Source organism: Myotis yumanensis, unplaced genomic scaffold (assembly GCF_028538775.1).
Source record: "Myotis yumanensis isolate MYYU_CA2020_CCGP unplaced genomic scaffold, mMyoYum1.0.hap1 SCAF_3, whole genome shotgun sequence".
Taxonomy (NCBI): Eukaryota; Metazoa; Chordata; class Mammalia; order Chiroptera; family Vespertilionidae; genus Myotis; species Myotis yumanensis.
In genome coordinates, this window is record NW_027223754.1 from 175,096,809 (window position 1) to 175,112,503 (window position 15,695).

The 15,695-nt window shown below is 39.4% G+C and overlaps 1 protein-coding gene across 1 annotated transcript in view; it reads right to left on the reverse strand.

Annotated features, from left to right (window-relative positions):
• Positions 1-15,695, reverse strand: part of FGD4 (FYVE, RhoGEF and PH domain containing 4) — a 220,422-nt gene that overhangs the window by 58,221 nt on the left and 146,506 nt on the right. Inside the window, exons 3-4 of the mRNA XM_070410470.1 lie at positions 7,196-7,379; positions 2,088-2,595 (exon numbers count right to left, since the gene is read on the reverse strand). Of these exons, the coding sequence (XP_070266571.1) occupies positions 2,088-2,595; positions 7,196-7,287 (600 nt within the window). The 5' untranslated portion in view covers positions 7,288-7,379. The remainder of the gene's footprint in view (positions 1-2,087; positions 2,596-7,195; positions 7,380-15,695) is intronic.

A 15,695-nucleotide genomic window follows, 5' to 3' on the forward strand; every position in this document is an offset into this window, starting at 1 on the left:
AGCTGTACTCTCCTAGATTTCACTCGTTTAATACAGAAGCCCGATTAAGTCTCTCCCAAACCAATCTCTGAAAATGGATACATAATACTATATGACAGTGGGGGGGGGGGGGGGGGGGGGGGGGATTAGGACCCAGCAACCACAGGCATCCTTACCAACTAAAATATTTCCCTTAATAAGAATGGCTCTTACTGTTAAATAAATACTTGCTGGTGGCATCCTCCCAACAGTGAAAGGACAGCTGTCTGAGTGTTGAGTTTCTTGATTCTAACCTTCTCTTCCGTGCACCATGGCTCAAGCAGAGACACACTAACTCACTATCAAGATGGTAAGAGAGCCACTTTGCGTGTCCTGTCTCAGATGTTACCAAGTATGACTCACACTTTCTCCCCCCCACTTCCTCCTCTGAACTTTCCTTGCTTGAAAGTCAGCATTTAAAATCAATTCCCCAAACCTCGAGAAAATAAACCAGAGGCTCCTTTTTGGAATTTTCCTTTGTTTCAGGGGCAGGGAAAATTGTACCAGAAGGTGGATTTCACTTCAAAGTTCTAAACACATCCATCAAGCACTTTTTACTCTAATATTTTAGGATCAGTCCTTTTGAATTTCTGCCTATGTGAATGCCAGTTAAGACACAGCACCATACCAAAAAAAAAAGCACATAGATTTAGGACTTGGATTTGTCACTTACAAATTTTGATAGAATTATCAAATTTTCAATTCTCAACTCTCCTTCATAGATTGTTATTTGAAATTGATAAGAGACTAAGCAATGGAAACTTTTTTCTTGTCTTCAGAGATGGACACAACTTTCTTATTCCAGCATCTACCATGAGGCTTCCATGGCACCTCTAATCCAAGAAATTCCAAATACTCTGTAAAAAGCCATTATTTATTAATATTTCAAAAGCACTACACCGACATGGATAAAGAATACAAATGCAATGGTCTTACCACTGCAATTGTATCAAAGTTCTTGCTACAGCACCGGTAAATTATGAGCACATTTCACCAACAAATCAGCTCTCTGTTGGCTCAAGGGCAGAAATGCCACTCAGGTGGTTCTCAGGACTCTTCAGAAAGGATGTCAACTTCCAGTGTGCCACAGTCTCACCCCCCTCTAGTATGACTCATGGCTGCTGCACTCACTGACATTTCCCACATTTTGGCATTTATGTTTGTGACTCATGGCATCCGGGATACAACACTGGCCTGGGAATCAGGGCACAAGGGGTCTCGGCTATTATTATAACCCTGGAAAATCACTTCAGCTTTCTGGGACTGTTCCTACTTCTATAAATGGATTGCTGGCTCAGGCAATTTTTAAGGAGTCTTCTAATTATAAATGGTGTGTTAATTAGATTATTTTTTTTAAAAAAAACTTAGAAGCCTGGAAAGAGTTACAGATAGCTATTGGCTAATTTGTGACTACTTCCATATTCATGTCCTTACAAGACACATTTGCTAGTATAAGTTAATCTTCCAAGTCTATTTCTTCTATTAAATTAGAAATGTCTGAAAAGCAAAGATTATGCAATTTCCTCTTGCTTAGACCATAAATATTAGGGGTGCAGCCCTAATACCTAGCAACAAAGAACCTTTGCTTCCTCTGTAAACAAAGGCAATGCTGTGGTTTGCCTGTATCAAAGTCTACACACTCTTCTGACTCCTGAAATCACAACAGGTCGACAGAGCCTACAGAAAGTAGGGGAAAAACCCGTTCCAGCTAGAGCTAGAAAACTGCTTCCCTGGGACAGAGGGCGATCTGACTCATTCATTGCACGGGTGCTATGAAACAGTTTTAAAACAGTAGCGGAGCATCGACCTGTGAACCAGGAGGTCACAGTTCGATTCCCAGTCAGGGCACATGCCCAGGCTGTGGGCTTGATTCCACAACCGGTAGTGAGGTGTGCAGGAGGCAGCCAATAGACGCTTCTCTCTCATTGATGCTTCTATCACTCTATCCTTTCCTTTCCTCTCTCTCTCCACCTCCCCCACCCCTCATCAATAAAAACATATTTTTAAAAATATTATTTTTTTAAATGATCAGTGTTCCCTCCTACTTATAGGCCGGTCTCATGCTTTACCTTCATCTCCTGGTGCTGGTCCAGCTGTTCCAGTTCCGAAGAGCTTTCTCCATTTTCCTTCTCTTGACCCTTGGTGTCTGTGTCTGCCCTTTCTTCTTCCAGTGGGAGGGCTGGGTCCGCACTGGGCGTCCTGCAGCTGCTGTCAGAAGCATTTCCATCACAGTCATTTGTTGTGGGTGAGGCGGGGCCCGTGGTACTTTCGTCTCCTGCTCCATTCACTAAGTTCGTGTCCAGCAAGGGTTCAGCAGCTTGAGTAGGAGTATCTGGGCTACCAGTGGCCGCTTGGTCCTCCTCACATTCCACCTGGTTTTGTGCCTCCATCACACCGTTAGCCACACAAGTTTGTACACCCTGAGTTGGCTCCACATCACTTGCCTGCTTCTGTGGTGGGTCCTGGGAGGGGAGCTTTTGCTGAGGTGTGGTTGTCAGTCCATGCCTTCCTGTGGTTCTAGGAACATGTAGGTTCACAGCCGAATTTTTCTTCAAATCACCGTAACTTGATAATGTGCTAAAAAGACGAAATCCACAGGAAGTGTGAGAACACTGGCATGGACCAGCTCTAGAATAAAAACAAGTTTATTCCAGCGGAAAGGGGATAGTTAGTAAAGACATTTCCCCTGCTGATGGTTTTAGAAACACAGATAAGAATATTCCAGTGTAGTTTTCAGTCTCTGGCAATGCTATCTGCACTTCAAGAAACATTTAAATAAAGATGACAGCCCTGACCATTATCTATAAGGGCTGAAACATTTCCTTGGGCTGTTTATCAATATTGCTAGTTAGTAGAGACTTAAATATGAGAAATATTTATATTTATAAAACCATCTTTTGCCAAGACTTCTACCTTCTTAACATTTTAAAAATAAATTGCCGAAACCGGTTTGGCTCAGTGGATAGAGCGTCGGCCTGCGGACTGAAGGGTCCCAGGTTCGATTCCGGTCAAGGGCATGTACCTGGGTTGTGGGCACATCCCCAGTGGGAGGTGTGCAGGAGGCAGCTGATCGATGTTTCTCTCTCATTGATGTTTCTAGCTTTCTATCTCTCTCCCTTCCTCTCTGTAAAAAATCAATAAAATATATTTTTAAAAAAAAATAAAAATAAAAATAAATAGAGCCAGTCCTCAATGTATGAGAAGGTTAGAAACCAAAAGTTATTTTTGTTTGGGAAGTGAAATACATCTCAAAAACTTGATTGCACATGCTGCCATAGCCTCCTAACTCATTTCTCCGCTCCCACGCCCAGTCCCCTCCAATCTAGTCTCTCCAAGTTGGCTGCAGAGATCAAACTCAGTGCAGGCTTCCCCATACACTTAAAGGTCAATCTGGCATCCTGACCATGCCCCTGAGATTCTGTATACTCTGCTAGCCTGGCCTCATTAAATTCCATTTCTCCTCACTCCCCGTGCTCTTGCATTCCTGTCTCCTTGCTGTCTCCCCACCTCCCAGTAAGCGAACACACGCATCCAAGAATCTCTGCGCTGCTGTTCTCTCTGCCCAGGACCTCCTCCCCTAAGACACTGGCTGGCTTCCTCCTGCCCATCACTCAGGGTTCTGCTCAGATGTCACCTCCTGGATGGTTCTCTCCATGACAGCACACTCCACCACTAAATACACGTTTTATTTTATTTCAAGTTCTTATTATTACTTACCACCGTATAGACCAACAATAGTATGATGGAACCTAACTGCCAATATATTTCAATATTCCTATGGGAATATCTGTATAGCATTTTAATCTAGGATTCCAGGGAGGAAAAACATAAAACTCTGGGCTGCAGTCTTGGAGAGATTCCTATGACCTAACGAGGAATAAAGATAAATTTAGACTAATGCTCCAAGAGGGTGCAGAGCATATCTGTCCTGTTCTCTGCGTTATCCCGACTCCTTAGCACAGCACTTGCCATATGAAAAGTGCTCAGTAAGTACTCAATGAGTAATAAATAACTGTGGTTGTGATGATGATCATGGCACCAATTCAGTATTAGCAGCTAACATTTATTAATTGCCAAAACCTACACCAAGCCCTTCATAATGGTTATTTGTTTCAGCCTCATAATATTTCCAAAGTAGGGCCCCCATAAATCCAGGCTTTGAAACTCACATAAAGTGGCAATGTCACATGGCTAACACATGAGAAGGCCAGAGTTCAAACCATGAAGTCTGATGCTAAATCCCACAGTCTAACCCCACATTATAATCAATGCACTGGGCCATGAAGGAGGGAGAGAGGAGCAAGTGAGTAGGCCACATACAATTGTGAGAAGACAGCCCAGGGCTCGCATCCTCCCAGTGCAGGAAGACATCAGAGGGTAGAGATGGGAAGAAAAGGGGGGGCGGGGGGGGCGCACCAGGCACAGCAGCAAGGGCCATGGACGATGCTGAGATGTGTGACCCCCTCTCTTCTCACTCCACTCCTCCCAGACACTGCTGATCTGGACTGGAGAATGGAACAGGGAATAGCAACAGACAGCAGGAAAGTAATAAGGGAGGAAAGAAGACATGGTCAGTTTCAGCTCCACAGGAAGGAAAATACTGGTAGGAGAACACGTCATCTATGTAAAAGTTGGAGGTCATCAAAATAAATAAAGGTGACACACTCCATCAATGAAGGTTATCTTCTATGAAGTATACCCTTGGCCTAGATAATTTCCCAAATGGCCCTTGGAGAATGAATCAAACTGTATTCCTTTTTCTGACCATATCAGCAGCCCAGAAGAAAGACCCTCAGAAGATCCTCTGTAGCAAGCTTTGGGCTTGCTTAGGATTTCTGGAAAGGACTGCTGTGGATGACAGGAGGGAATTTCCTGCAATAAGTGACATCCAGGGGACATGTGGGGGGAATGGGGTAAGGGATGAGGGGTGGGGGGGGGGGGGGGGGTTAGTAAAAGTAGTGGTTAATTCGTAGGAGATTCCTGATGCTTTGGAGAAAAACAGTTGGCCTAAGCAGTGTCCTTGGGAAAAACCAATGTTCAGTTTTGTGGGGGAAATCTTATTTATTTCTAAAATCCTGAAATATGTCATAGGTTAAAAAGACTAGTTTCTCTTACCCTCCAATAAATAAATAAATAAATAAATAAACTACAGTAAAAAATAAAATTTCACTTGTTTCAAATACCTCCTCTATGTCACTCATCTTAATAAAACAGAGCTATCTAAATTATTGTAAAGAGTGAAACTCTGCTACATGGGTGAGGTCTTAACAAGTGCAATTGGTCTTCTATGATGTCACTGCAGCAGACATTGGTTCTTCCTGTCAATCTACTGTGGTAACGCACAGCCCGCCGAATCTCCCTCTAGTCCACAGAGTGCTGGTTCAAGCTGTAATAACTGGGGTATAACCCGAGAGCTATACTGCAGGCACATGGACATCAGTGGACAGGAAATACAAACTTCCCATTCAAGCCCCATAGACCCAAAGCAGTACTAACCCCTCAGGCACTTTTAGGGTCAGTGTCTACTCATGACACCTCACTGAGAACATACAGCTATGTTTCGTATTGGCAGTGGACTTGGCCACAAGTAACAGTCCTTCAGCAGATTTGCCAAAATGCTCACGTGATATCCTAGCTTCACTTAGGACAAGTTTTCTTAAATGTCATAAATTATAGCACATCTCTCTCCTTAGATCCAACCTTCTAGCTTTGCATCAAACTATGACTTTGTATCTGTGAAGTCTGAAAGAATAAAAGAAAACTGGTATCAATGAGTGGGAAAACTGTGTACCTTTTGCATATGGAGAGGAATGCAAAGAGGGGGTTACCAGATTTGTGAGGTTTAGAGGACTCAGCCTTTGGAATACTGACCCACTCAGGGGATTCGGGTTCTGGCACGCACCGTGAACAGGGGCCAGGGCTCCAGGGCCTCGCTATATGACAGTCATAGACATGGCCCTGGAAACCTACAAATATGAGGGGTCGTGCTCTCTGAGATTAAATCTACTTGTTCTGGGAAACAAAAATTTTAAGTGGGATTAAATCATTTAGTAGATTGCTATAATTTAAGATAGCAAAGCTATTAAAAAATCCTACTTCCGAGGAGGAGATGTTGAAATTTAAATATTCATGACTCAGGCTCCCCCAATTAACGGGGAACAAAAATTGAAGACAGGCTTCTGAACTAATTTTCTCCAGAACTTGTTACTAAATATAGTCTCATTTTAAATGAGGGACATTGCTGCTTTGTAATGGGTCACAATTTCCAGAAGATTTTGAAAGCATTTCCAAACTTTGGTTCATTACATATATAACAATAAATCCTGCAAACAGTAAAACCACCTAATATTCCCAAATATTACACTGGATTTAATGGAAATTAGTGGCTTCAAGGATGAGAGTAAACGTATACATATTCTGTTAAATTATATATAGTCTCTTGGTGACATAAAAATAACAAAATGCTTCTGATAAAATTTTTCCAAAACTCTATTTGTCAGTGATGGGAATTCTAAGAAAAAACAATTGAGGGTCATATAAGTAGAAAAGCAACTTATGTGAGTTTGTTTGTTTTTTCTTTAAGTGAGAAATACAGTGTCTCACCTACCTTTTTTGAAACATTAGGACTAAAGGGTATAAAACTATATCAATTGTCAATATCTCTTCACAATACCTAGTATATAGTAAGAACAGGTGTGTGGGGAGAGGGGAAACAGATACAGATTGGATACAGAAGACCCATGTTAAATACAATGGGTCAGAAAGAAGCCTGCAGAGATGGGACAGGCCCACTGGAGTCACATCCAGAAACATACAAAGCAAGAAACAGAGACAGAGACAACCTCCTGCCTTCCCAACCCAGATATCCAGCGACCAACACAATGACCCCAAGGACACACACAGATACCGAGGCGCTGAGAGGGCACGCCTATAACACACATAGCACACAATGTGAAGAAGCGGGTGCTATTAGTGCTGCACACAGGTAACGAACAGTAAATGACAGTTTCTATTAGGGCAAGATTAAATACGTTTAAAATTCACTATTTCTAAAGGCCTACCAAACCCAATGGGAGAAGATGTATGTTTGATTTGGAAAATTTATGGCTCTGTCATCTTTTTCAAAACTCAGCGTTCGTCTCCCCTCTGCCTTCTCCCGTTGTGAATTAGCTCTTACCTGCCTCCTTCAAAGCGACTGATGAGATCTGATATTTTACTGGATTTTTCTTTTGAGACACAAGAAGCAGAGGCAGGTTTAACTTCCTCCATCCTGGGTGCTGCACTAGATAAAGCTTTATGCTTAGGGGTTGGGTGTATACTGGACAAAGGTGAATTCTGCAGATGTAATGGCTTTGGAGGCACTGTAGAAAAAGAATTAATAGAATTCAGTATTTCCTTAACAAAACAAAGCAAAATCTGGTGTCCTGGGTGTAAAAAGCTTCAGCATTATCAAACTTTTGTCAAGAGGTCTGTCAACTTTGTATTGAAACTTAACCAAGGGACCCTTATCTATCTTGGCTCTGTGTCCTGTGGAAATTTCATCTCCAAGATTTAAGTGGTTCTTTTCATTTTAGGTCATTTGAAATATGGTATTATTAAACACCTAGGGGTCTGCATAGGGCCATGGCATTCCAATACTATTAGATATAACATAGCAGTTATTTATCTAGTCAGAAAAAAAGAGAGTGCTAAATTTAAAACTAATTCCTAGAGATATACTGCTTGCTTACAAAAGACATTTTTAATAACAGTGAATAACAGATACGCCAGAATCCAGACCAATAAGTTAAACATAAAAGCCAACAAAACAACAGCAACAAACAACAGTAATGTTGCATTACTATAGCATCTTCCCATTTAACAAAAGCATCTTATCTCATTTGATCTTAGATAAAAATGATCAGTGCATGGGCCAACACTCTAACCATTGAGCGACACCAGCCAGGGCTCATAGCTGGTTGGAGCATCTACCGTACACCAAAAGGTTGCAGTTTTGATTCCTGATCAGGGCACACACCTAGGTTTCGGGTTAGATCCCCAGTTAGGGTGCATATGGGAGGCAACCAATCAATGTTTCTCAAATCAATGTTTCTCTCATATCCTCTGGTGAGGATTAAACAAACAAACAAACAAACAAACAAAAAAACACAACAAAACCTTTCTCCTAACGTCTGGAAGAAGGCTGAGGAATCATGTCTCTTCCTAATCACATGCCCCAATTTCCCGGAGCTGGTTACCCTGGTTTTCAGTCCTCTCATCTTTTATAAACTCAGTTGACGGTTGGTTGCCTGATGCTCACTGGCCTAGATCTTACCATGTCTGTGCCAGTTATCAATTCATACAGAGAAGAGACGAAAATGTGTATCACAATGGGCTACAGGTGTAACAATTCATTTCATTCCCTTTCAATACAAATGAGAAGAAAATCCCAATGGAAAAATGATATTATTTATAAACATGATATTATTTTCCAAGATGTGCTTGGGGAAAGGGTTAATATAGTATCTATTGGGAAGGAGAAGGCTTACATAAGTGTGATATTTGTTAATCTTAAGGAAAAATTTCCTGTGTAGAATAAATACATACCGATATAGTAAACCAGGACAACACCCCACCAAAAAAAAAAGTTTCATCATTAGGAGTAATTTCAACATTCATAACTAGAATATTCAAAGGAAGCAAATATGGTTTTATAATTCTGTTTGCAAAGACTGTTATAAAATAACTCATCCTAATCTCGAGTTTACTCAGTAAACATTTCTTATTTGTTATGTTCCAGACACTGTCAGATGCTTGAAAGTTTCAAATAAAATGATGAGTTCCAGCCAGTCAGGTTCTGAGTGACTCTACCGACCCTTCCCATCTCAATTACCTCTACCTCTTAAACCATTTCATAACAGTGTGTACTTTCCCCCAAAGCGCTCATATTATTGTGATTATTAATTAGTTGTAAGTAGTATTAAATAATAGAGCAGCAATAAAGTATTAAATACATTATAGATGTAAAGCTTTCTCCCCCACAAGGCTGGAGTTCTGTAAGGGTAGGAACATGTCCGTTTTTTTGTTTTGTTTTTATTTTATTATTTTTTTAAACATTTTCTCTCTATTGATGAAGGTATTACATATGTGTCCTTATCCCCTGACTGCCCCCACACCACCCCATCCTCCCACTCATGCCCTCACCCCCCTGGTGTCTATGTCCATTGGCTAGGCTTATATGCATGCATACAAGTCCTTTGGTTGATCTCTCCCCCTTATCCCCACCCTCCCCTACCTTCCCTCCGAGGTTTGACGGTCTGATCGATGTTTCTCTGTCTCTGGATCTGTTTTTGTCCGTTTTTATCACAACTACATTCCCAGTAACTCTCTAACTGAGTCATCAGGACTCATAGTCTTGAGCAGAGACAGTTTATATGGATAAAGGTGGGCATTGGATACACAGTTATGTTAGAAGCACAGAGGAGGCATCTACTTTAGCAAGGGAGATGATCCAAATGTACAGAAAATTAGTAAACATACACATATTAAATAAAAGAGCACAAATGCCACCGTGGCTGGTGGCTCAGAGGGTTGAAGTGTCGTCCCCTACACTAAAAGGTTGTGGGTTTGTTTCCCCAACCAGGGGCATATGGGAGGTGAGAGATTAGTGTTTCTTTCTCACATAGATGTCTCTCTCTCTCTCTCTCTCTCTCTCTCTCTCTCCTGCCCCCCCCCATACCTCTCTCTCTAAAAAAAAAAAAAAATCAATAAAAACATCCTTGGGTGAGGATTTAAAATGAAGTTTTTATTAAAAGAGCATATGGCACATGAATGGCTGAAGTGTCACAATACACTGTCTTAGAGGAAAATAATGCATACTTTTGATCCTAGTGAGCAATGTTACCCCAATAAATTTAATTTTTTTAAAAAGAAAATGACTCCTCTCTTTCTCTCACCCTATCTGATCTTACTTTTATACTACAAAGGGTGTAAACATTTTGAAATGTTTTCTGAGTGTCTCCTAGGTGTCCTATCAGCACGTAGTCTAGTTCATTATGACTAAAACTCAAGAGTCGTTAATTACTGCTAACTTCCCCTGAAGCCCAAAGGATGTGAATAGGAGAAATAGTAAGTGTGATATTTACATAATTGTGATTATCCATGCACTGCTAATCAGGGAAATGCAAATTAAAACCACAATACGATATCACATCAACCCCATCAGATTAACCAAAAATTTTTAATGTGACAATACCAAGTGTCAGTGAGAATATGAAGCAATGTGAGGTCTAAATGTGAAAAGTATACATTTTCAAAGGAAATATAATTAATACAATCATTAAGAACTCGACATTTCCAAAATATATATCCTAGAGAAATCTTACACATCTATACTGTACAGGATTTTTAAAAAACAACATTTATTTATTGCTTTGAGGTGGGGGGAGAGGGGAGAGAGAGAGAGACAGAGAGAAACAGAGGGAAGGAGAGAGAAACATCGACTTGTTCTAGTTATTTAGGTATTCATTGGTTGATTCTAGTTATGTGCCCTGACCAGAGATCAAACCCAAAACCTTGGCATATGGGGTGATATTCTAACCCAGTGGTTGGCAAACTGCAGCTCGGCAAACTGCGGCTCACGAGCCACATGCAGCTCTTTGGCCCCTTGAGTGTGGCTCTTCCACAAAATACCGACTTCTGCGCATGGACCACGAAGTTTCAATCACACTGTACGTGCGCACCCGCACGTGATTTTGTGGTATTTTGTGGAAGAGCCACACTCCAGGGGCCAAAGAACTGCATGTGGCTCGTGAGCCGCAGTTTGCCAACCACGGTTCTAACCAACTGAGCTACCTGCCCAGGCTGTACAGGGTTGATGTTGTTAAGCTTACTTTTTCATTAATTCAACAAATATTATTCCTTTTAAGCTCTATGCACTTGACCATATCAATGAACAAAAGGAAAAACAAACAAACAAAAAAAAAACATAGCAAGTAAACCATATATCACACGGTGGTAAGTGCTAAGAGAAAAGGGGGGAAGGTTAAAAAAATAAGATAGCCCTAACCGGTTTGGCTCAGTGGATAGAGCGTCGGCCTGCGGACTCAAGGGTCCCAGGTTCGATTCTGGCCAAGGGCATGTACCTTGGTTGCGGGCACATACCCAGTGGGGAGTGTGCAGGAGGCAGCTGATGGATGTTTCTCTCTCATGGATGTTTCTAACTCTCTATCCCTCTCCCTTCCTCTCTGTAAAAAGTCAATAAAATATATATATTTTTTAAAAAGAATAAGATAGAAGGGATCCGGAGTGTAGGGATTGGGGGGAAAGAGCAGATTGCAGTATTAAGTAGGGTGTGCAAAGTGGGCCTCTCTGAGAAATTCTGATTTGACTAAGACTTGATGAAGCTGAGGGAGTGGAGGAAAAGCATTCCGTCACATATAGCAAAAGCTGAACACCAACGGAGACCAATGTGACTGAACCCAAAGGAGCAAGCACAGAGGAGCAGGTATTGAGATCAGAGGGAGGGCCTGATAACACAACTTTCTACAGATTTTGAAATTCGTGAAATGAGAAGTCGCTGCAGAGTTCTGGCCACAGGAGGGACATATGACATAAATTCCAACGGCCTCACTCTGGCTGTTGTGTTGGGAATTTATGGGAGGTGGGCAGAAGAGTCAGGAGGTTATTTCGAAAATTCAGGCAAGAGATAATGGTGCTTAGAAGGAGATAGTGAAATAGTTGGATTCCAGGTATATTTTAAAAGTAGATTTCCTGGTAGATTAAATGTAGGTCTGAGAGAGAAAGCGAGGAGTCAAGGATCCTTGACTCTGAGACCTTTGGCCTGAACAACTGAAAGGATGGAATTGTCATCAACTGGCACATAGTAGGGACATTCTTTTTGGAAGAAGGATTGATAGTGCAATTTTGGACATGCTAAGTTTGAGATATCTAGATGACTATAATAAAATGGGCTTTATTACAACCAATTTTACAGACAGTAAATAGAACAAAACAATTTAGTTATGCAAAAACTTCCAACTAAGCAAAGTAATTATTAAGAATGAAAGAGATGCTAATTGCAATTTAAGTTTGGGGATGCGCACTACATTTTTAAAAAATTGTTTTTATTTACTTTAGAGAGAGTGGAAGGGAAAGGTAGAGAGAAACATCAATGAGAAGAGAAACACTGATTGGCTACCTCCTGCAAGCCCCCTACTGGGGATCTAGCCCAGGGTGGGGATGCCCACTACATTTCAATTATTTTTATTTTACTATGAAAAACAATAGCTGGAAAAAAAAAGAAAAACAATAGCTGGCTATATATTAATACATTATAAATTTATAGCATTATACCTTAAGAATTGAACATTCCACATAGAATGCTTTACTTTAGAAGCAAATTAAATAGGTTCGAGTACTTTAAATATACTCAAATTATTCAAATAATAATGTCTTTCCAAGCTCATGAAACTTTTCTAAACATTTAGGTTTAATGATGAAGAAGTGACAAATAGTGGGTTTTATCAAAATAATTAACTATGCAGAAAATGTTGTGGATCAAAGCTCTTAAGGGAAAAAGAACTATTAGCTTTAATTGCTAAGAAAGTTATTTTGAGTCCTGTCTAGCATGGCAGGAAATAGGCCAATTTTAAAAGCAGTGAACAAGAGGAAAGACTTACATTTGAAGTTTCTCTGTAATTTATTTGTTTGACTGGTAGGGTTGGTATGAATTGAATAAACCATTGTTTTCCAAGCCTTAGGGTGTTTTCCAAGGCGAGGGAAAACAAGCCCTAACTATTGAAGGAACCCATTTTTAAATTTACAGGCTCCAATTTAGATTCAAATGGCAAGGTTATCTAATCTCTAATCTAAAATTTGGCTCTTTTATCCTTTTAAAAACTATAATGCTTAAAAAATATTTACGTATTGGTAATTAATAAACATAAACCTGATGTTGTTCTAGACACATTACTACATAAACACCACTAATGAAGTTATTTAATATTGTGTCTTCTTTTAAAATTTATCATAATAAACTATAGCTATGATCTTATTAGTGTTCTACAGGAGAAACAAACAAGATTTAATTATGAGCTGTTTTCAGGATCTAGATCAGAGTTTTATATCGGCATTTCAGGGTGGATAATTCTTTGGGGTGAGGTGAGGTAGGGGGACTGAACTGTTCTTATAGGATGTTGAGCAGCATCTCTGGCCTCTATTTAGCAAAAGCCAGTAGAAACTCCCACAAGTTGTATCAGGAAAAAAGTCTCCAGACAATACCAATGGGAGGACTGTCTCCCGTTGAGGACCACTGATCTAGACTAAGAGTCTTCAATTAAATTAGAAGACTAATTAAATCTGGAAGCCTCAGCATCCTCACCATTCATAACGATATAGTGAAAACACAGGGGTTGGTGTGATAATCCCTTCATCTGCACAGAAAGTGCCATTAGCATCCCCTTCCTTTTTCCGCCTTGGTCCCCCAGATGTTCTTAAGGGTTTGGAGAAATGAAAGTAGCTTCCTTTCACAAGAGGGTGAGGAACACTGCTTACTGGTAGATAAGTCAATAAGTGGTGCCCAATCTATTTGGCAGCTGACCTCATAATACCCAGATGTATCCTCACTTCAGGGACATTGGTCTCTATAGGGCACACATTCTAAGTTGTAAACAAAAAATAGCAGAAACAGAGAAAGTGGAGGAAACATGGTGATAAAGCAGGGATTCATTCAACAAGTATTACTGAAGATCTGCTATGCTACGTGGCAGGCATGGGGATGCAGCAGTGCAAAAGGCAAGGAAAAAAAATCATTGCGGATGAATAAAATATATAATAGGTCAGCTTGTAATGAATGAGAACAAAGAGAAAGGATGGGGAAATATGAAATGTCAGAGTTGAAGGTGTGGTTTAACTTTTAACAAGGGGGGCCAGGGAAGGGACAAAAACAAGAGAGAATTTTTTTTTCCTAATTTACTGATTTTAGAGAGAGAGAGAGACAGACCTAGGAGAAAGGGAGGGAGGAAAAGAGAGAAACATTGATTTGTTGTTCCACTTATTTATGCATTCAATCGGTTGATTCTTGTATGTGTCCTGACCTGAGATCAAACCCACAACCTTGGCATATGGGGATAAAGCTCTAACCAACTGAGCTATCTGTCCAGGTTAAAAATATATTTTTTAAAACATTTTTTATTTTCCAACTTATTAAACAACAATGAAGTACAGTTCATTATTTTTGGGGGAAAAGATTGTTTTGTTATACCTTACTTGTAATGTACAATAAAAGTGAATCTTGACTGATAAGTGTTAGTTTCCTCCTGTACAAATGTGAATTTGAGAAGGGAAAAGAAAGGAATATTTTTTAAAGAAAATAATATTTTTTAAAAGAAGTATAAAGTCCTTATTTAATTTATTGAGTGCAGTCATGAACTATAACAATGTTTCAGTCAATATACGACTGGTCCCTTTTAAAATTATAATGGGGCTGAAAAATTCCTATTGCCTACTGACTATAGCTGTCATAGGTGATGCTGGTATAAACAAACCTACTACATTGCTAGTCATAGAAGTATAGCATATACAATTTATGTACAGTACATAATACTCGATAATAAACAACTGTTATTAGTTTATATATTTACTGTACTATACTTTTTATCATGTTAGAGTGTACTCTTCATACTTAAAAGTATCACTATATTTGTAGTTATGTAACATTGTATGCAAGAATCCACACTCAAAATAGGAAGTAAATATGTACTGAAGTAGCAATACACTTACTTTCATATAACTACAAACATCAAAAGCAAGGTTAAATGTTGTCTCCCTAAAGAATATGATTATTTCAGCACACAGCTCAGGAAGGACACTTCTGTAATTTATCTCAGTGAACTATGAAAAACAATGAAGTAATGCAATGAAGCTTCCAAAAAAAGGCTTTATAAATAATGAAATTCTTCTGTTTGATTTGGGCAATTACATAAAATTAAATTATATTCTTTTTTTATATTCTTACCCTGTTTCATCTTTGTCAGCTCAGGTTTAATAAGCAAGATGGAATTTTGTACTTTGCAAATAAATGGCTTAATTAAATCATCATCAAAAATTGCTACATTCGTATTCACATCAATGTTACAGGGATGAGTATGGACAAAGGAAAAGGTTATAAACACATGAATAGACTATTCATTTGAATCACCAATTTTTTCTCCTTGCTGTATAGCCATAACTCATACTATCACCAATACTCCTAGTAGTGAGAACAAAAGAAAAATATCTCATAATGTGGAAGACTCAATTTTAAATCCTTTTTAAAATTCTCTTTCAGAAATCTTTAAAACAGAAGAACTTTCAAGAATAACACCAACTCTTTTATAATGCATTCTCTATAACACTTTTTTTCTTTGCAAGAACAGGAAAGAGACCAAAGTAAATACAAAATAAACCAAATACAAACTGATTTTTCCAAAGTATAGTAATTCTACAAATGCCCAGTTTGTTTCTTGGCTGAATGTTGAGCATTCAGTATAAATAAAAATCTGTTAGGAAGAAACTACACATTAAACCATAATGGAGCTTAGCTTTACATTACATTTCAAAGGGCGTCACTATCTTCAAAATTATAATTTGGTGCTTCTCAAAGTTAACATCCAGTTAGAGATTTATTGTAAAAAGAAATGGTACTGAACAAATTCACC